This window comes from Lissotriton vulgaris, chromosome 12, assembly GCF_964263255.1.
Source record: "Lissotriton vulgaris chromosome 12, aLisVul1.2, whole genome shotgun sequence".
NCBI lineage: Eukaryota > Metazoa > Chordata > Amphibia > Caudata > Salamandridae > Lissotriton > Lissotriton vulgaris.
Window position 1 is genome coordinate 648,531,304 of NC_141700.1, and position 22,183 is coordinate 648,553,486.

A 22,183-nucleotide genomic window follows, 5' to 3' on the forward strand; every position below is an offset into this window, starting at 1 on the left:
ACAGGTCAAGTTTACTTAAGATTTTGCCGCAAACTATTGTGTGAGGTTTGGAAAAAGTGCAGCAGCCCTCACTGATGACATATGTGTGAAAGCATCATCATGCATGCAAATGATGCTGCAGCGGCCATTTTTTTTCTTTTTAATTTAACATTCCAAAATGGTCGACACCCATCTTGAAGTAGTAAATTAAAAAAAAAGATGAAAAGTTAGCAGTAGCACAGTATTTAGAAAGAAGCAACACATCAGCAAGGTGCAGCTGTAGACCAGGAAAGAAACAAACAAAAAAATAGTGTGATGAGAGGGGTGCAGGGGAGCAATGGGCACGCAGTGAGATGGGAGAGCACGTAAAAGCCTCTGAAAGACGGAAGCAAGAAGGGCTGGATGAACAGGGCTCGAGTCGGGGTACCACGCGGGTGGATGGCGTCCCCCCACTTATTTTACCGGGTGGACGCCGTCCCCCTGCCCAAAAGCTTGACTTCACTCTTTGGCCGCTCTTGATAGAGATAGGAGCTCATTCAGAACGTCTGTCTACTTGTATTCACTGCGGGGGGATTAAACGCAGGCACCGGCAGCCCTCGCGAGGCAGGGTGCAGACCACCTTTCATCCAAAGGCATATGAATACCCATGAGATTCCGATCGTGACATCACTTCCAGTGACAGCGTCACCCCAATTCTTTTCTTAGGACTTGTGCCCTGTGGATGAGCAACAGAGGAGCTGGGTGGGGAGGGCATAGAAATGGGGATATGAATTAGTAAGCAGCCCAAGAGGAAGCGAGAAAGAAAACGCAGCATTTGTATGGAGTAATGAAAACTAGAACAAAGTACTATAGAAGTCATGCAGCCGTGGAAGGATTCAAGTAATTGAATCAGAAGGACAGTAAAGAAGCTATGCTCCGTGGGAGGGACAAAAGCAAGAAGAGGAAGGAGAGGAGTTGGCCTAACGGCTAGGGCGGTCGACCTCGGAGCTGGAGAACCAGGTTCGAGTCTCGGCAGGGACGCACAACATCCTGTGATTCTAGGCAAATCACTTAATCTCCCCGCGCCTATGAAAAATGAATGTGTACTCATGTAATGCAACTGGTGTTCGTGTAAAGCGCTCTGATACCCGAAACCTTCAGGTCAAGTTCGCGCTGTATAAAACTCCGTAAAAAAAGAAATAAAAAAGAAAAAGACTCATCGAACAAGCAGCAAGCAAATGAGATTGACAGAAAGTCAAGCGATGGGGAGCAATGGGGCTCACTTTAGGCACTGGTATTTAACAATAGACACTTAAAATCCGCCGTAAAAAATACACCTCGAATTTGCATTGGAGGCAATTATCAGGTTTGTAAAAAGGGTGCCCTAGTTCATCAATGTTATCCTATTTTTTTCATTTTTAATGCTTTGGCCAAGGCCTTTCTTTGAGATGTGAAAATGTTTGTTGCTTTCCTCAATAAGAAAGTAGATTTCAACACAATTTCTGAACCAGTGTATCAGATCCTGGTCAGCCAAGCAGCAGTAGAGGTATACAAACTAATATGGACTTTTGAGCAAAAACAAACTTAGGCTGACAAACAGAAACATTAACAGAGCTTGCAGATGGGTTAAAGGAAAGAGAGCAGGAGGGCCTTGTAGAGGGCACAGCCATTGCACCCAAGGTCAGCGTGGTGCGCCCAGGGGCATTCATGCCAGCATGACTGGCTGAATAATATGACTGAAAGTCAAAGTGGGCACGGGGAGAAGTGGAACTTGTTCAATGCTTAAGCATAGGCTGAAGAGCTGCATCCACTCTCAATGCTTCCATCTGTATGTCCCACCAGAAACCCCTTTGCGACTCTGCCAGCAATGTATCCTGGCTGATGAGGGGTGATGCCCAGAAACCGGTCCCAGGATGCTTGTTGCCGGTCCAGGGAGCATTAGCAGTTCGGGCTGGACTGCTCCCATGAGGCACAGGGTCAAGACTGATTTGCATATGGCTAGGTCTAAACTGGGGTGGCATGGTGAGCAAAAGAAGGATGGATTTAACCCAGATCTCTTGGCGCGGGTGAATGTTTGTTGTTTGCTCTGCATTCCGTCCATCATCTGTGTGTCTTTAGCAATTCCAGCCAAGCATACCCTGTTGCTCTGCTGAAATGGCAGCGAAAAGTTCCCCTTATCTGTGGTCCTGCCAGTATGGGAGTCCTCCACCTACACCCCTGCCAGGCCCCCCAGGCCCGTGGGTAAGTGGCAGCCAAAGGGTGGCAAAGCCTCACACTTCTGCAGAACATTTAAGAGAGCACACCGAAGGCGATAGCAGCTATCTTGGAGAGAAGTCAAGATTCCTGCCTGCGCTCGGCGGTCCAGAGATAGGAAGGGCGGGTTGGACACCACCAGGCCGACGCTCGATAAGGGAACTGCTGAAACGTTCGCGAAAATATTTAGACAATAAATGAAGTATCGGAAAGCCGGGCCTATCTTTCAGGAATCAATCATCCAGGCCTCGGTGTCTGGACGCATGGCGCCGAAGAGGAGATAAAGGCCAAAAACGGGGATGATAAGGGGTTAATCAAGGATTTCATTCTGAACAGATAGTAGGGCGCTCCATGAATGGCACGGTCTGTTTTTCTTTCCTTCCAGTGTCTTGGATCAACCTTAGAGCTGGGAGAAGAGCGTGCTCGGATGCACACACTGAAAGCCAGCGCGAGGCGCGGAAGCACACGGAGGAGGCGCGGAAGCACACACTGAGAGCAGGCGCGAAAGCACACACACACAGAAGAGGCGCGGAAACACACACTGAAAGCCAGCGCCAGGCGCGGAAGCACACACTGAGGAGGCGCGGAAGCACACACTGAAAGCCAGCGCCAGGCGCGGAAGCACACACTGAGGAGGCGCGGAAGCACACACTGAAAGCGAGCGCGAGGCGCGGAAGCACACACACAGAACAGGCGCGAGGCGCGGAAGCACACACAGAGAGCAGGCACGAGGCGCGGATGCACACTCTTAGAGGAGGCACGTGGGTTCAATTCCCAGCTGAGCGCCTTGTTGGCCTGTGAACTGCCCATCACATGCGGGAGGGGAGCACCTCATCTTATGCCTACTGCTGCGCAGCAGCATCACCAGCCAGCCCAAAACCCTGAAGTAACACATTCTAGGGCGAGCACTACTTCAAAAGGGCAAGTACTGTACAGGACTCAGCACCCCCACATCTTAAATTTGAAAGGGAGAGTACATACACGTCTCATCACAGCTGCAATACATTTAAAGTGAGAGTACCAGCACTTCTAAGGTGCTATTTCAAGCACTGATGAAGAGTGATCTCTCTGGAACCTAAAACAAACCACAGGGGCCAACTCCAGTGTCTTGTGTGAGCCGCAGCGCAGACTGTACAATGATAGTCAACAATTACATGCTGCAGAAGGCAGGGGAAGAGTCCTCGCTTGCGGCACAATGGAGTGGTTTTTCCAGCCTGCAGTATGACCAGGGTCACTGGAAGTATGCGAATCTTCTTAGGCCATGGTCGTTTGCTCATAATTACGGATTTGCTGCACGTGATACATAATCCATCATGTGCATACTTTGAAAAGAAAAGAAAAACATTTTGTTCTCACACAGGTCGAAAGTTACTAAAAACGCGACCTCATGTTTTGTAGTGCATGGTCAGGCCTTTTGCCGCGCAGAGGCAGATCACTTTTCTGTTGCTGATTGCTGTACCTATGTTAAACTGATATTAATGGCCTGAAACCTTTGCTAATACAATGTTACCATGTCAAAATAGCGAATAATGCTTCAAAATATGATGCATTACACTGCATAATTTGCCTGGCCTGGGCGCGGAATTTTGTCACATGTGCCACATAATTTAGTCCTACACTGCCGCATAATTCCAGTGGTCCCAAGTTTGATCGAATATAGCCAGCACAAAACGCATGGTGCAGAGGGGCAGATAGAGGGCCAAGATGTGGGTATTGACTGTTGTGCTAGCACTTATAGGTATGGTGTATGGAAAAAGGGGACTGACAAAGTAACATTAATGTAGCGGTGAGGGGCTCAAAGGCCTCGTCAGGGGATACTCAGCAACTGCTTCGACGGGACTGGCACCCGGCCACCCACTGCCCCTCATGGCAGCAAAGACGTTTTTACGCGGCAGAGGAAACTTTTTTCAACTTTGTACAGTTTCAAAGTTTAGAAAATAACTGATGTGGGTGGGACACTGTAAAACTTTCACACCTTCACAACAAACTAGAGTTCGACAGCTTTATGGAGGCTGACCTATAACTGTTAAAAAAGATCCGATTGGTCTGGAATTAGAAGTACAGGCACTATATTCAATCTGCGTGATTCGTAAAGCCCCACACAGGTCAATTCAGGACACAAGTCCTATAAAAAGAAGTGGGGGGACTGACAAGATGCAAATTACCTCATGACGTCAGGTGCTGAACATGTCCCGGTGTCTGAAAATTACACCTGGACACTTTCAGCATATTTCTGTGGGGACGAGCTTCTTGTCGAGGGGGGGGGGGACGTCCACCCTGTGAAAAGAGTGGGGGGACACCGTGTACCTGCGTGTACCACCGACTCGAGCCATGGATCAAATCAAAATAGTGCAAGGCTGCAAATGGTTTGGGGGCAGAGTGGGGTGTGGAGCCCAGAGATTCCACCTCTTAACCTCCACCCATGCCTTCACGACTATTGTGGAACTATGTTCTGGGACAAAACAGAGACTCTTGAGAAATAATGAGGTGACAAAACTCTGCCTTAATAGCGGTGAACAACCAGAAACAGCAGAGACCAGAAAAGCATTCTTTTCGCCTCTCACAGATGGCAAGATACAAAAACATGCACCACTGCCCTGGGAAGCCTTGAAAGACAATGAGCTAACGTGCTATACGTTTACTGCTGTGCGTGTTATGTGTATGTCATTTACCAAGGATTGTTGATCAGAATCTTTTGCCCCATCTTATGCTTCACTAAGTGGCCCTAGAAATAGGGATTCTTGTATGATTAACCAGGGAAATTCTCCCAGCTATCAAAAGGGCAAAGAGGTCACTGTGACGTCAAAGACTCTTGATTTTATTGTGCTGTTTTCTGATGATGATGATGATGATGATTTTGCCCTAAGTAGATCTTATTTGCTGTATCTTTTGGCTCAAATAGCCAGCTGAAGATGTTAAAGCGCAGTGACATAAAACTAGTTGAATCGTTAAATGTTCGAAGTGAGAAAAAGACCAGGATTACCTTCTATTTGCCCATAATTGCGAATCTAATAATGGAAAATTGCGATTTTTACAATTTTGAATGGGGTTGTTATAGTACTGCACCTCCCAGGACCTTGTAGATCTATAGTAAATAACTATATAGAGAATGACAATCTGGCAGGAGGAGCTGGAGTGCAATGCGAAGTTAACTGCAGTTTCTTGCACAATGGGGAGTAGAAGGGTATCCCCTGTGAAGCAAAAATCAATCTCCGAGCTGCAGGATTACAATCCGCTGCAGTGGCAAATGATGGTAGGGGTTCTAGGCCAACCCATGTAGTCAATCTATTTAGCAATTAAACTAATATTCTGACTTGGAACTTAGAGGGCTGCCCCTAAAGTGTTGAGAAAAGTTTGAACCATTGGCCCATTAAACCCAGACATTATGGGTCTGGTTACGATGTCGGGAGCAAAGCCTCCCACCAGCAGTCCGAGGCTTTCCACCCGACCTGGTAGGTTTAAAGTCCGACCACTGTATTAGGATGACGGCAGTCAGAGTTTAAACCTGCGGGGGGGATTCCGAAGTGGTACCAACGGGCTCAAGGGGTCCTTCGGTCTGTTGTAAAGTCTACACAATCCCTAATGACGGCAGCTCCACCATTGGGATTATGATGTCGGTTTCCGACAGACATTCCATGTCGGCCTTTCTGACATGGAAAGGCTGTCGGAAAGCGAAATTGGGTGCTCCTAGCAGGGACCCCTTTCCCCATGGCCCCTGCATTTGGGCCAAGCATCCCTGCACCTGTGCTGCCACATGGTGCAGGGATGCTGGCAAGCAACACGAGGGGCCTGCTACACAGTGCAGGGAGGTTTCAAAATATAATTTTTTCAATGGAAGCGTGTGCTGCGGGCCTTTTCCACCCGCCACACAAGCTTCCATTGTGAAATGGATGTTAGTGACCGCCCTATGGGTGGGTTGCATTGTAATAGTGCTGTCAGAACCTGCCGACCTAAAGTTGGGCTGTTCCTTTTCTCAATGGTGTGATCTGACATCATAATGAGGCCCAAAATGTATACAAGAGACATGGGTAACTGATACATTAGAGGTGGAAGATTATTTGTTTTTAGCAGTCCTGCAAAGAAGTCTAGTGAAGTGTACGCTAGTGGTGGAATAGCCACATTGTTGAGCACTATTTACTCATGGTCAACTTCAGCCAATCCCCTCATAGGACGAAGACCTTTCCGAGCCGTAACATGTGTCCTTTGGCGTTAAGAGGAAAACAAATCAGAGCCAGCATCTGGTTACGTCTAGTGATATCTGGCAAATCAACTGCAGCATTATTAATAAACAGAGCAGACTTGTACTAAAATGTAGAGTTAAATGCTGCAGCACGAGAGATGGTTCACGAACAAGTGCGAAGCCTTAGCCTGTTGACTAATGCCCCCTTTGCCCTCTCCTTCCGGCCCCACGTCACTGTGCAGGTGAGCAGTGACGTTGGAGAAGAGGTGTGGCGCAGCGGCCAGGGCGACTGACGCCGGACATTGGGGATCACGGTTCGATCCTCGGCTCCGGCGGCAGGTCAGCCCAGCACCATGTGACTCTGGGCTATAGCTCGCTAAATCTTCCCGACGGCCCCCAGCGCCGGGAGGCCTACGGGTAGCTGTGTGCTTTACAGATACTGGATTTCCATTTACAAATACTGGATTTACATTTTACGTCAATTTAGAATTGAGATGAGTGGAGAAATATCAATTACAGCAATTACAAAGATGACCGTAAAAATAATTACAAAAACCCCATCAATAAAGTAATTAAAACAACAATATTATTAAGAATATTAATTAGAATAGTAATGAGACACAGGGATTAGAAAAACAAAGACACACTTTAAGTAGTCAAGTCAAGTCAAGTCAAGTCATAACATTTATATAGCGCACTACATACCCAGAGGGTTTCAAGGCGCTTAGGAGGGGAGGAGGATTATTTGTCAAATATCCACGTTTTAAGCTGCTTTCTGAACGCTAGGTGATTCTGGGTGAGGCGAAGGTAAGCGGGGAGTGAGTTCCATGTTTTGGCAGCCAGGTAAGAGAAGGATCTGCCTCCCATGGTGGTCTTGTTGATGCGAGGTACAGTGGCGAAGGCTTGGCTGGAAGAGCGAAGTTGGCGGGAGGGGGTGTAGAAGGACAGTCGAGAGTTGAGGCAATCTGGGCCGATGTCGTAGAGTGATTTGTGTGCATTGGTAAGCAGTCGGAAAGTAATCCTCTTATTGACGGGTAGCCAGTGGAGGTCTTTAAGGTGACCAGAGATGTGTTCGTTGCGTGGGATGTCTAATATGAGCCTGGCTGAGGCGTTTTGGATTCGTTGTAGTTTCTTCTGGAGTTTAGCGGTGGTACCTGCGTAGAGGGAGTTTCCGTAGTCCAGTCGGCTCGTGACTAGAGCGTGGGTGACTGTTTTCCTTGTTTCGGAGGGGATCCAGCGAAATGTTTTTCTGAGCATGCGAAGAATGTTAAAGCAGGAAGAGGATACGGCGCTGACTTGTCTGTTCATTGAGAGAGAAGAATCCAGGATGACGCCTAGGTTCCGTGCGTGGTCTGTCGGGATGGGTGCATTTCCGAGGGCTTCCGGCCACCAGGAGTCGTCCCATGCAGAGGGGGATTTACCTAAGATGAGGACTTCTGTTTTGTCTGAGTTCAGTTTCAGACGGCTTTGTTTCATCCATTCGGCGACTTCTTTCATTCCTTCGTGTAGGTTAGTTTTGGCGGTGCTGGGGTCATTGGTGAGAGATAGGATCAGTTGAGTGTCATCCGCGTAAGAGATGATGTTGAGGTTGTATTGGCGGGCAATGGCCGCGAGGGGGCTCATGTATACGTTGAAGAGGGTGGGACTAAGTGAGGATCCTTGTGGTACGCCGCAGATGATTTCAGAGGCCTCGGACTTGAATGGTGGGAGGCGGACTCTCTGGGTTCTTCCGGTGAGGAACGAGGTGATCCATTCCAGTGCCTTTCCTTGGATTCCGATGTTTCTGAGGCGTTGTAAAAGGGTGCTGTAGCAGACTGTGTCGAAGGCTGCAGAGAGGTCGAGGAGGATGAGGGCGACTGTGTCTCCATTGTCCAGTAGAGTTCGAATGTCGTCTGTGGCTGCGATGAGGGCGGTCTCAGTGCTGTGTTTGGCTCGGAAGCCAGATTGTGAGGGGTCGAGTGATTTGTTGGCTTCGAGGAAGGCGGCGAGCTGGTTGTTGACAGCTTTCTCGATGACTTTGGCCGGGAATGGAAGAAGCGAGATGGGGCGGTAGTTTTTGAGTTCGGTGGGGTCTGCTGTTGGTTTTTTCAGAAGGGCGGTGAGTTCAGCGTGTTTCCAGTCTTCTGGGAAGGTAGCGGAGTTGAAGGAGCAGTTGATGACGTCTCGGAGGTGCGGAGCTATGACGGAGTCAGCTTTGTTGAAAATGTGGTGAGGGCATGGGTCTGTGGGGGATCCAGAGTGGATGGAATTCATCAGGCGGATGGTGTCCTCAGTGGAGATTGGGTTCCAGTCGTTGAGGGTGTTCACGGGGGGAGAATGTTCAGCAAATGGTTGGGTGGGTTGGTCTCCGGGTTGGTTGTCAAAGCTGTTGTGGATGTCAGCAATCTTGTTGTGGAAAAAAGAGGCTAGGGAATCGCAGAGGGTTTGAGAGGGGGTGATGTCGTTGGAGTTGGCCGAGGGATTGGAAAATTCCTTGACGATGTTGAAAAGTTCCTTGCTGTTGTGGGCGTTGTTGTCAAGTCTATCCTTGAATGCTGTTTTCTTGGCTTTTCGGATCAGTTGGTGGTGAGTACGGATGGCGCTTTTGAAGGCATCCTTGTTGCTGGTGGATGGGTCTTTTTTCCAGGCCTTTTCAAGGGAGCAGCACAGTTTCTTGGACTTCTTGAGGTCATCGTTGAACCATGAGGCCTTCTTGATGCCAAGTTTGTGTTGACGTTTTTTCAGTGGTGCTAAGGTGTCGGCGGTGTTGGATAACCAAAGGGTGAGGTTGGAGGCGGCTTCGTTGGCGTTAGAAGAGAGGGCTGGGGAGGTTTGAAGGAGCGATGTGGAGATCTGCTCTGTGGTGATTTTGTTCCAGTTTCTTTGTAGAGTTGGTTGGAGGTGGATGATGGGTTTCGGCTTGTTGTAGATGAAGTGAACGCAGCTGTGGTCAGTCCAGAGGAGATCCGTAGTGTGGCTGAAGGAGACATGGTTGCTGGAGGTGAAGATGGGGTCGAGTGTGTGACCTGCGATGTGGGTGGGGGAAGTGACCAGTTGTTTAAGTCCGAGGTTGGCGAGGTTGTCCAAGAGGGTGGCGGTGTTGCGGTCGTTGATCTTTTCGAGGTGGAAGTTGAGGTCTCCCAGAAGGATGTAGTCTTTGGAGGGAAGCGCGTGTGGGGTGATGAAGTCCGTGATGTCTTCACTGAATTTTGCGCGTGGTCCTGGTGGTCTGTATAGGAGGGTGCCTCTGAGTGTGGTCTTGGGGTCGATGTGGATCTGGAAGTGAAGGTGTTCGGAGTTAGCGAGGTTGGCGTCGGAGCTGGTTGAGATGCGGATTGATTTCTTATGGACGATAGCGATTCCACCTCCTGTATGGTCGGTGCGGTCCTTGCGTGTGATCTTATAGTCATCAGGGATAGCGATGGCGATGTCAGGGGCGGAGGAAGCGTTCATCCATGTTTCCGTTAGGAAGGCGACGTCAGGAGAGATGGTGTCTAGTAGGTTCCAGAGGTCAATGGCGTGCCTGTGGACCGAGCGGGTGTTGAGAAGGATGCATTCTAGGTGGTTGGTGTCGGGAATCTGTGTTGTGGTCGTAGCGGAGATGTTGTCGGTGCCGCTAAATTTGCAGGAGAAGCAGGAGAACGGTCCATGGGTGTGTCCAGGAGCGGCTTGGACGCAGTAGGGGGCGCGACCGGGGTTAAGGGCTAGGAGGGTGGCGGCATCGTAGGTAATGCGGGAGGGCTGGGCAATGCGAGGAGCAGGGGGACTGGCGCTGGGCGCGGTCCAGGCGCGGACGGGCGTAGACGGGCTTACCTTTGGCGCACCTTCGGCGCGGGTTGGGCGCGGTCGCTGCGCGTGAACGCTGCGCGCGGGAACTGCTGTCATATATGGATGGTGGAGGGGGAGGGGCGAGGGCGTCTCAGCTGGGAGGCGGGGCGGGCTGAAGGGGACGGAGCACAACAACAACAGAGTCAAAATGGAGGGGAGGGCAGAGCAGGACGCCGGGGGAAAACACAAAACCAATGCGCTGGTCTCAAACAGAGCAAGCCAAGCAGTGTGAGCGCTATTTTAATCCTGGCGCTAAGAAAGCAATACTTTGACCCACAGCACTTATGAAATACGATATCAGAAAGCAATGCGCAGGTCTAACACAGAGCGAGCCAAACAGTGTGAGCGCTATTTTAATCCTGGCGCTAAGAAAGCAATACTTTGACCCACAGCACTTATGAAATACGATATCAGAAAGCAATGCGCAGGTCTAACACAGAGCGAGCCAAACAGTGTGAGCGCTATTTTAATCCTGGCGCTAAGAAAGCAATACTTTGACCCACAGCACTTATCAAATACGATACCACGTTACAGCTTCACGTTACAGCTTTGTAGCGCTGAGGCAGGGGAGCGACCACTCAAGGCGGGAGCGAGGAGTTGGTTGTTTTTAGGTGAAATAATCGGCTAAATACACATTGTTCACCCTGGTAACTGAATTATAACATGAATCTTCCTCTTTTTATCCCACAGAGATCCTACCTTAGTACACCCTGTTTAGAAGCCTATGATCTGCCAGTAAAACCTACTTAGCTTTACACAAACCTCCCAGTGAGCATCCAGATTCTGACCCCACAGCCTCCTTGGCCTGGTGTACCCTGCAGTAGACTGAATCTAAACCACAACGTCCAAAAGCCCTCTAAAACTCCACCTCCTCCAAAGGGGCCACTTAAAAAACGGATCACTACAGCCAACTACTGCCAACCCTGAACATCAGCCAGTCCCGCTGTCCAAAGCACGCACATATTGTAGAATATGTGTACAGTACAAATACGCCATATGGTTATGTACAACAATGGCAAACAACAATAGGACACGCTAAGCAGAACTTGTTGCACCCACCCACCTTAGCCCAGATAGGCCAGGAGGTGACTATCAGACTACCCAAGCCCCTACTAACTCCAGTCAACACCCCTGCATATCAACATCCTGAGCAATGGCCAAGCCAAAGCAACAAGACCGCATCCAATCATCCTGGCAAGAACTCTGGTCACACCCAACTAACTCCCTACTGTTTCACCACCTATCAACATGCCCATTAAACTCTATTAGCCATTGAAGTATTAAAGCAAACCAACAATGAAACCACAAATGACTACTGAAGGAATAGCTCCATGGGTCCACTGACAACGTTGACAATTCCCTTCCATGTACCAACATAAAGTCCTTACATCACTAAGTAGACTTTTGGTTTGAAGTCTTTGTACAGTGTTACTTTTTACACAATACATAGAGACACTTATTATTGTGATACGTTCTTTTTATTTACATTTCATAACAGGGTGGTTCAATTTTTTTCTTCTATTTTTTGATATTGAAATGTGCAATAATTTGATCCAACTCTTATATATGTACATTTTCAATATGTTTCTGAATGGATTCCTTTCAAATGGTACTAAAATATTTGCTAACAAATATCTTAATTTCTTTAAAGTCATTTTAGTTTGGTTGCCTTGCAATGTTTATTTGTCTGATGCACGCACAGAGGGCACTTGTAAACTTATTTCACATGGTTGTCATCAATACTTAGTAAACACAAACACAGATGAACCGATGTGTTTTGTATTGAGCTTCATCCAACTCTTTTGCTATCGTAAGTACAGACAGACCTTCAACTAAGATTTAGGGGGTATTTCTACCCTGTGCCATACTCCAAGGCACAGTAATGGTGCCCTGCGCCATTATATAAGCACAGAAATTGCTTCATGTCCCAGCTTCCAATTGGGTATTTAAAGACACCCATAACTTGTCCCGTGGGTGCCCGTGCCACTGAACCTTTTGTACTAATGAGGACTATCCCCCATTCCACAGTTTTTGAAACAGAGCATTCTTTGGCCTACAACATTTGTGGATGCACCAAAAGTGACCTTAGACAAATAGATCAAACAAATTACATATATATTAATGACAGCCATAATGTATGTCACCCACTACCACTACAACAGAGGTCAGAGACAGACCATGCTGAAAACAGCGTTGTATTTTATTGAAAGCAAACAGAGGAACAGTGAGCTTCTTCATAATGAGCCATCAGTAATGTCTTTCGTTACTTGTGACTTTGATGGGAATAAGTGTCAAGGTGGGCTTGTAGGGGGTTTCATATATCCCTCAAAGTCCTTCACCCTGTTTCTGATAAAGGATCACACTGTGGAAACCTTTACACTTTTAGGAAGGCCCAGTTGTCAATAGAACGCAGGAAATTGTCCTTTCTAATTTTTTTAAAGGGATAACGGACCATAAATGTAGTGATTGAATCAAGAACATGGGTGGGTCGAAACTATATTTAACGAGTAATTGTGAGAAAATAGGTCATTCAGGGAGAGCCATGATTTCTTTTTAACACAAGAAGTGGGCGCAGCATTAAAAGTTTGAAGACCGTTGCTCTAAGAGTTACTAAGTGTTTTGCTGCCCGTAATTAAAAACATCTTGACCAGTGAAGAAAAGGGCTGTGTAAAAAGTTAGTTAAAGCTGCGTGCTTTAACAACGCGTCCCTTACAACGCAAGTCGTTACCACGACTTGCGTTGGGGGCGCGGATTGAGAATAGTATAATTTACTATTCTAACACCAGTCCCCGTGGACACTAGGGAAGGTGTTGGAATAGTAAATATTCTATTCTTAATCCTCTAGCGCCCTCCAGCGCAAGTCGTGGTTACGACTTGCGTTGTAATGGACGCGTTGTTAAAGCCTTGCGGAGTAAAATCCGCGTGGTAAAGGATGTTTCCCGCTCAGTAGATGCAAGGAAGCAGGGAGACCTGTAAACTAGTGCGGAAAGTACATTGTAGAGAGTGGTGTTGCCAGAGATTGGATGTCAGCCAGAGAAAGTTCATGGTAGCAGTTGTCTGAGTGCATTGGAATCAGTATATAAAGATGGTAGTAGAAGGAGGTGGTAATAGTGTGGTGTAGTTAGCATATAGGAAAAGTTTACTCTGGTTATTATATTTTTATTTTTTTATTTTCACTTGTGAGCTGTAGGGTTATAAGTGACCATACAAGAGTTGCATGTTTTGCTTTGTATTTTTCAATCATAAGTATTTGTGTCTCATGTTTTTATGTTCTGTACATAGAAACTCTCCTTTCTATGGAATTATACTGAGCAAAAATTAAGTGGAAAGCTGCCTGTAAAGTAGGTGGTAATGAGAGAAGGGAGATGATAGCCAAGAAAATGAGCTGTAGAGTTTGTGGTAAGCTCATAGTAGGGAGAGGTAGTGTATAGTAGTAAAAGAATAGGACTGTGGCGACGGAAGAACATGTATGGTTATGAAATGGGGAAGAGGTGGGTGGCTGCAGGAAGCAGATGAATTAAGTGGATAGTAATGGAAAGGAAGGGGAAGTAACGGGAGGAGTGGAATGTTGGTGAGGAAAAGGTAGTAAAAGAAATATTCTAGCTGGAGTGGGGGAAGCAATGGGTGGAAATAGAGGAACTCACTGGAAGGAATTGGAGGAAATGGTGTGCAGCAAGAGGAAATGAATGGGAAGGGGCGTAAAAAGGTGGGAGGAAGAGGACGGAACCATGCGAAGTAGACGGTAGCAGGGATGACGTGATAACAAGAGGATGTAAATCAAAGCAGGGGGTCGTAGAAGCAGGAGGAGGGCCTAAGATTCTGAGTAAGTGGGGGGTGGCAGAGGAAGTGGCTGAAACAGGAGTGATCAGAAACAAGAGGGGATGGGTTGAAGGAACACAGAATTGAAGGACCAAGGGTGGGCGAGGAGGTGGGTGGTAGTATATGGAACAGAAGGGCAGCTCCTGTCATTGTGATAGAGTCCTCTCTGGTTTGATGAGGGGTGTGCAACAGCCCCCAAATCCCCGGCGGTGCTTACAGACTCGTGGTAGACAGACCCCAAAATTTATAACAGTAACAAAAAGCGCTTCCACACCTGTGGGGATTCCTTCCAGACTAGTGACAGACCTCGCCCAGACATGCGACAGACCTCGCCCAGACATGCGACAGACCTCACCTAGACTAGGGACAGACCTGGAGAAGTGTGGCTCAATGCTTAGAGCGGCAGACCTTGATGCAGAACGCTGGCCAGGGACCAGGGTTTGATTCCCGCCTCGGTGGGTTTCGGGCTTAAATTCCTCTGACCGGATATTCTCGCCTCAGTGCCGATTCTAAGCATGGGTCCCACGCTGCAACTCTGGGCAATAGCTTGCTTAGTCTCCACAAAGGCCCCCTGATACACAAGGGATGCCTGGTTTCACCATGGGATGCTCAGGAGTGGACACCCCACAAGGAAAAGCCAGGAGGGGTTCCCTTGTGGTAGGAGTACAAGCGCCGGGATGCCTCCGGGTCACTGTTCGCGCTATACAAATACGCCACATTTACACATTTACATTTACAGACCTCACCTAGACTAGGGACAGACCTCACCCAGACTAGGGACAGACCTCACCCAGACTAGGGACAGACCTCGCCCAGACATGCGACGGACAACATGCGACAGACCTCGCCCAGACATGCGACAGACCTCGCCCAGACATGCGACAGACCTCGCCCAGACATGCGACAGACCTCGCCCAGACATGCGACAGACCTCGCCCAGACATGCGACAGACCTCGCCCAGACCAGGGACAGACCTCGCCCAGACCAGGGACAGACCTCGCCCAGACCAGGGACAGACCTCGCCCAGACCAGGGATAGACCTCACACAGACTAGGGACAGACCTCACCCAGACCAGGGACAGACCTCACCCAGACCAGGGACAGACCTCACCCAGACCAGGGACAGACCTCACCCAGACCAGGGACAGACCTCACCCAGACCAGGGACAGACCTCACCCAGACCAGGGACAGACCTCACCCAGACCAGGGACAGACCTCACCCAGACCAGGGACAGACCTCACCCAGACTAGGGACAGACCTCACCCAGACTAGGGACAGACCTCGCCCAGACTAGGGACAGACCTCGCCCAGACCAGGGACAGACCTCGCCCAGACCAGGGACAGACCTCGCCCAGACCAGGGACAGACCTCGCCCAGACTAGGGACAGACCTCGCCCAGACAAGTGACTGACCTCACCCAGAAAAGTAACTGACCTCACCCAGACAAGTGACTGACCTCACCCAGACAAGTGACTGACCTCACCCAGACAAGTGACAGACCTCACCCAGACAAGTGACAGACCTCGTCCAGACTAGGGACAGACCTCGTCCAGACTAGGGACAGACCTCGTCCAGACTAGGGACAGACCTCGTCCAGACTAGGGACAGACCTCGTCCAGACTTGCTGGTATTCCTCCCACACTTGTGATGGACAGCTACGAGATCACTGGGGTATCCATCAAACATGCAACAGACAGCTTCCCAATGTTGTTTCAGCGGGGACTTTTCAGAGATTACAGGAGAAAGAGGGAGACCCCCTTTGACACTAGTAGGGAACGTTTTAAGGCATGAAGGCATGTCAACCACTCCAAATGTTGTCCAATCTCAAACAAGGAGACAACCAGACTTACTGCGACACTTCGAGGACCTCGCGTGGTTGCAAGATCTTCTTACCATTTCCGAAGGTCCAGGAGAGCCGGGAGTGGTTTGGAAGTTCCCTTTGTAAGGGCCCCAGGAGAGTCCCTTTAGAAGGTCCCACCTGGACCGCACCTTGCTTTCTCCCTCCAGTGTGATCAGCTCGAGTTCGTCTGTGAGAAAAAGAGAAAAAAAGGACTCAGCCATGTACTCCGTTGCAGCTGAAAAATATCCAAAGTTGCATACAGGTGTAAAAATTTGTAAAAAACACAATGATCGTTTATGTTTTATGATGTATACATGCACTGTTGAAATCTAAATTAACACAGAGGACTGTGCATTTCTACATGCCAATATAGTGCAGAACATAATTAACAACACATATGTGTGTCTTGGCGCATATATGTCTAGTGAAATGTTGCGGTGTGCCCGTGCCACATACCCAGAAATTGTACACATTGTGATAGGGTTTGTCCAAGGCTCAGAGCCAGCTTCTGATTGGTAACGCGGGCACTCGGGATATACCCGAGGGGCCGGTGTCTGAGCTCCAGCTGTGGGCTGCTGTTTTTGAGCAGCCTGGGGGGCTGATTTGGGTGATTTTTGCGTTGTTCAATGCAGCCAGCAGCCCAGTGGGTGCCAGAGTGGCCTTTCTGGAGGTAGACTGGCGTCCATTAACTCCCTTTTATCAACGGCAGAGGTGTCACTCCCTTTCTCTCGTGGGGCCGGCCCATTAATATATGCATATTGAGCAGGAGCAGGGGGCCTGAGCAAAAGTGGCCTCACTTGTTTTCAGGTGTTTTTCACCAATGAGAACTAATCTGTGCATTTTTTTTTAAACTACCCGCCCCACCGCCCCCTTTTTTTAAATAAAATTTTGCAGAAACAGTGTTTTGCGGAAAGGCAATATACAAATGTGGGCCACTTTTTTTTAGCGTGCCGGGCTGATTTATAATCCCAATTCAACCCTGCTCAGAGCCCTCTTAAGAAGCACAGCCCTGTAGAGGAAATTTGGCATTCCCCTACAAAGCTGTCAGTGCACCTCTGTATAGAGGGGACTTTCTAGTTGTCTGGAGGGAGGCATCTTGCATACTGAATACAAATGTACCAATGTTTTCATGTTTGTGGATTTGGGGACAGTAAATGGTGGGCACCACTATCATTTGAAAATGATTACCTAAAATTCCCCCTTTTTTAATAAAACCTAGAAGAAGCTCCATGAGACGTTAAAGTCTGTGTAAAGCCGCTGAGTAAGTTATCAAACACACAGTCCCCACCCAGCTCACCCACTCTACCCAAACTCTCCGTTCTGCTCACTCACATCTCTCGCTTACTTTTCCACTCCATCAAACAGAATCACAGGAAAGTGAGCATTTTTCCCACCATCTGTCCCACTAGAATTTGGGGACATGGGCCAGATGTATCAAGCACTTTTGTGTTCACCAACTGGACGATTCGCTTAATCGGCCCTTTGTGAACGCCCAAAAATGCTTTTCACATGTATCAAACCCTATTTTGCAGGTCAGTAACATGTTACGAATCACAAAATGGGTTTGCGATTTGCTATTTGAAAGGAGCTTGTTTAGGGCGTCCCTTCCAAATAGCAAATCCTAATGGTATGTATAAATATTTTCTGACCGTGAATGCGGTTGCAAAACATTCTCATTTTACCTCCTACCTTAAGTAGGTGGTAACCCATTTGCAAATGAGAATGGGTCCCCCCAAGCGACCCCTTACCCTTTGGGAATGGCAGCGAAAAAGTTTTCAGAGCAGGCAGTCGTCCACGGACCATGCCTGCTCTTAGAAAATGGAAACAAAACGTCATTTTTCTTTTTTAAATGCAACCTGTTTTCCTTGAAGGTAAATGGGCTGCATTGAAGACACTTTTTTTGCTTTATTTAAAAGCAATCACGGACATGGTGGTCTGCTGACCCTAGCAGGCCACCATCCCTGTAATTTTAGCAATTCCTAGGGGGTCGCAAATTGCGAACTACTTCATTAATATTCATGAGGTAGGTCCTTTGTGATTCCCTAGGAATCGCAGAAAGTGTTCAACACACTTTCATACCTCCCATTTTAAAATTTCCGGATTGTGAATCACAAGGATTCGCAACTAGGGAATCGCAAAACGGTTCCTAAATACATCTGGCCCTACGTACTTTAGGGATCATGCTATGAAAAATTTCCTTTGAATGACAACAAAAGCGTCCTCACGCCACATGCCATGAGGTTGTAACTCCTCAGATCAAGTGCAAGTACTAACTCTGCCAAATAGCACGTCAGATGTCGGCCACTGTATATCTCCCAGAATGGAGGCACCGTACAACTGACATGGAGCCCGGGTTTAATGCTACTGCGAGAAACCCGCTCAACCACAAGCAATCCACCGCTGGTCAAGACCTGCCACCTGTCCACCTCACCTCATGTTTCCCATCAACATCTCACATTACCTTTGAACCCCCAACACAAACACATTCCACCGACCCCAAAGTGTCACAACGTCTACATACTCACTTACCTTCCTACCAGTCAGTACTTTCTATGGGGTTTATAGTGAGTACTCGGAACCTCTACAGTCCAGAATGCAGAAGTCCCACCACAAATGAAATCCTGGCAACTCTGCCAAAGTGCAGGGTCCTGCACCAGATCAAAGACCACGAGGAGCAGCAGCACTTCCCCACGCCCAGACTACAAATTACCTCCTAACAGGAAGTTGAGGAGAGTTACACACTTTTACGTAATTGCAGCAAGGATTATTTGTAAGAGTCTATTGTCATTTAAAACATGCTGCAAGCAAAACAGACAGATGAACCACTCCAAGACTTGGGGGCAACCTTGTTTAGGGGATACCCGTGGATTTCTAATAGCTTGATGCCTGGGCCCAGAAGGATTCACCCAAAACCATCCTCATTGTACACAGACAGTTACTATGGTGATGGCAACATGCCCTCTCCCACTCTACTGAATACAAATCCCCCTGACCCACTCCTAAAGAAGAATTACACACATTTTAGTCTGTGTTTACCAGAAATTGCAAGGTTCAAAGTTAAAAGGTTCAAAACAACATTATCACCCAACCTACAGTGACTTACACGACCACAACAGTGAGGGCAATTTATTGAAGTTTTACAAGACTACTCGTGACCAGCTAATTAAATTAATGAGTGGGATAAAAGATGGTGACCAATGCTCATGGTGCTTGCTCTCCCGGGATGGGTGAAGAAAACACAGGGGGTGGGGCAGGTGGAAAACACAAAGGGCGGATCAAGAACCCTGCTCTTCTAGTCATTGCAGATTGTGACCCCAGTCACCTTCATTGTTAGCAGGAACTGGAAATGACACAATATCTCACAACGTTGAATTCTCGCTGAAGCTGCCCACCTCCATTGCCTGGTTAAACCACACTTCTCACCCACTCAAAGGAAGTTTACCTGCAATCCTGAAACAGCCTTCCCAACTTCAGTGCTACTTACTATAATAGTTATGCATCCTGACAGATTTCTCAATACAGCACTAAAAAGGCCCTGACACCATACAGTAGTATAGCACACCCTAATCACGTTTTATTGCATAGAATAGGCAAGTAATTTGTGGATAACTGTATATAACATTAAGCAAATGTTATTGGCATTATGAATTTTTTTCCAGGTTCATTAAACAAAGATCTTAGATAAACTGCAGGTAACCTAGGGCAGTCAGTGATGAGATGAACTAAGTGACTTTTCAGCTGGGTAAATATCATACACCATTTTTAGGTCAAGCCTAACAGAAAGCACAGCTGTCTGGTTGCAAAAGACATATTGTGGCCCATGCATCGCTTACCATTGGATGATTTTCCTGTCACTTTAATTTGCCTGCTTCTTATTTGAGTCCCAGCTTGTCAATCTTGTGCGTTTCCCTCCCATGGTGCATAACCTCATTACTATTTCTTTGATTGGCTAGCTTATATACGTCCACTGCTTGCTTTTCAAGCACTACTTTTTCTTTCTGGCTAAGCAATACAAGAGAGCACATGTGCTTTCCAGCTGTCTCTCGTGTATTTCTCTCCCCTTGCACTCTGTGCTGCTGTTTGTCACCTGTGTGCTTCTCTCTGCACCCTTCATATTCCCCTCACCATTGCTTTCTTGCCTGTGTGTGTTCCCTACACCTGCTCCATGTTGTTCTCTTTTACATTGCTTCTCATACCCACCTCTATCCTCTGTAATGCTTCACCCTCCTGTTTTCCTCTACCACCGATAGCTTCTCCTCCCAATCCTCTTCCTCCATGTTGTTTCTCTCTCCCTGTCCTCAGGCTTGCTTCCCCTACCAGCACCCCCTTGCTCTGTCGCCCATTCCTCCCCACTGTCCATGTTGCATCCCCACCTGTGCACTCCATGTAGCCCCACCTGCACCCCACATATTGCTTCCCCCTCATAGGCATTTCCCTGGTGGGCTGGAGTCGTTTTTTAGGGCAGGGGTCACGGTTAGTACCTCCGTCACTTTCTGCAGCCTCCCCAGGTAATTATAGCAGGTGTGTTGAAGGGATGAGGGATGCAGGACCCAACCAGCAGCATGATAGCTTTTTTTCTTGTTTGGCCATGCTGCCTAGCAGTGAAGATACTGTTGATGATGTCTAAAAACCACTGACAAAGACAATCGGTCTCAAAGGCAAGGCTTTGACAATGATTGTTTATTTAGCCGCTTGTGTAATCTCTTCAGGGGTTCACCCCCTGAAAAGTGCACTGATGATATCTTAAATGCTGACTTGAATGATCTTGAATGATATCTTAAATGCTGACCCCAAAAAGTTCAGCACCCTGCTGAGGCTGACCTCCGAAGCAGTGCTGCTGAGGGTATAGCAGTGTCTATTCCCCTCCAAATTCAACAATGTACCCCCTTCTGAAAACCATATAGATGAGGCCGAGGCTTGCTCTGTGGCTTGGGAAGCAGCATTAAGCGGTTTCCACCTATAATGTCCACCTGCATGCGACATGCCATCTTCCATCTTACAACCAACCCAAATCTTAATATCCGTAATCCACAACCCAGCCACATGGTGGTATCCCCAAGACTTACACACACACGAACTAGTGTAAGAGCAGTCACTGTACCCACTCCAAGTGAATCTTCAAATTCTCTACAGTCTTTGGTTGGCGTTGAAACAGCGAGCTGTGTTGGCCCTTAGTCCTGGCTTGTGATCTTGTTCAACCACCTCAGATACCGCTCCTCCTCCCAGGTATCTAATCACAGTGTTGGAACTACCGATGTGCTAAATTAGGACTCTGCAAAAGTGACAAACACGTAAATTCACAAGCCTGCAGTTTGGCACTTCTCCCAACCTTCTCCTCTGAATGAAAATTCCCCAACCGAAATCTTCTCAGCAGAATCATTTTCCCCACAAAAAAATTGGCTAAAAAAAGTTGTCTTAAAATGTGTATTTGTGAGGATTATTTCAAGGGGTGGGCAGAACTCGTGGAGTTTCACTCTGCAAAATTCCGCGAGTTACCTAAAAACTCATCGAGATTCCACGAACAACTGAATGTTGGCATGTTGCGCTGCTCAGGCTTACTTTTTAGCGCCAGGAACTTGCCCCGCGGTGTGAAATCAGCATGAACAGCACCATACGGCACACCAAAGGGCACTGCTTCTTTGCTGCCGCTAGCGTAGGTTTTCTACTTGAGTGGCAGCTTTTTCACCACAAGCAGTAGCTTTTTTTAGCAGCCTTCTGTGACCGCCCTCACTGAAAAATCTCGCCAATCACTCAAAAATTGCTCTAGGGGATGCAAATACTTGCTCATGCTCGCCATCTTAGCATTGGTGGGCCGCGTGTGCGGGGGAAACTCTGCCACACGGCGGTTGGTGGAGTTTTGCAAGAACTCCGCACTCCAAGCTGAGCACAAAGTGGGCAAAACTCGGAAAACTGCCAGCGAAACTGAATTTTTCACCCAACCCTAATTATTTCACGATGCCTGTGGGAACTTCACAATGCTTGACGAGTTTTCAAAAAATCCAATAAAAGTTTGCTAAGGAAATCCTTTGCAAAGATGTAGACCTACAACGCAGGAGCATAACCTTCATTACTGAAGCAGGTGCAGTGGCACTCGGACCCCGGAGGTGTACGGTGTCCCTTGCATTCCAGGTATCCTAAAACGGGCAGAGATGCACCTGAAGCGTGAGAAAATGAATCAGGAAGTGTAGAGTAGTGGGAGAAAGTGGCATGAGATGGAAAGAAAACGAAGCAACCTTGGTAGCCATGTGGCACACAAGACCTACTTACTTATTCCCTGTTTACAAATTCGAAACTGCACACCTCTCTGTCCACTATGCTTCATT

The 22,183-nt window shown here is 47.9% G+C and overlaps 1 protein-coding gene across 1 annotated transcript in view; it reads right to left on the reverse strand.

Moving 5' to 3' along the window:
• The window catches only part of ZFPM1 (zinc finger protein, FOG family member 1), a 309,534-nt gene that overhangs the window by 59,823 nt on the left and 227,528 nt on the right, over positions 1 to 22,183 (reverse strand). The window contains exon 4 of the mRNA XM_086945819.1: positions 15,914 to 16,047. Coding sequence (XP_086801945.1) covers positions 15,914 to 16,047 — 134 coding nt within the window. The remainder of the gene's footprint in view (positions 1 to 15,913; positions 16,048 to 22,183) is intronic.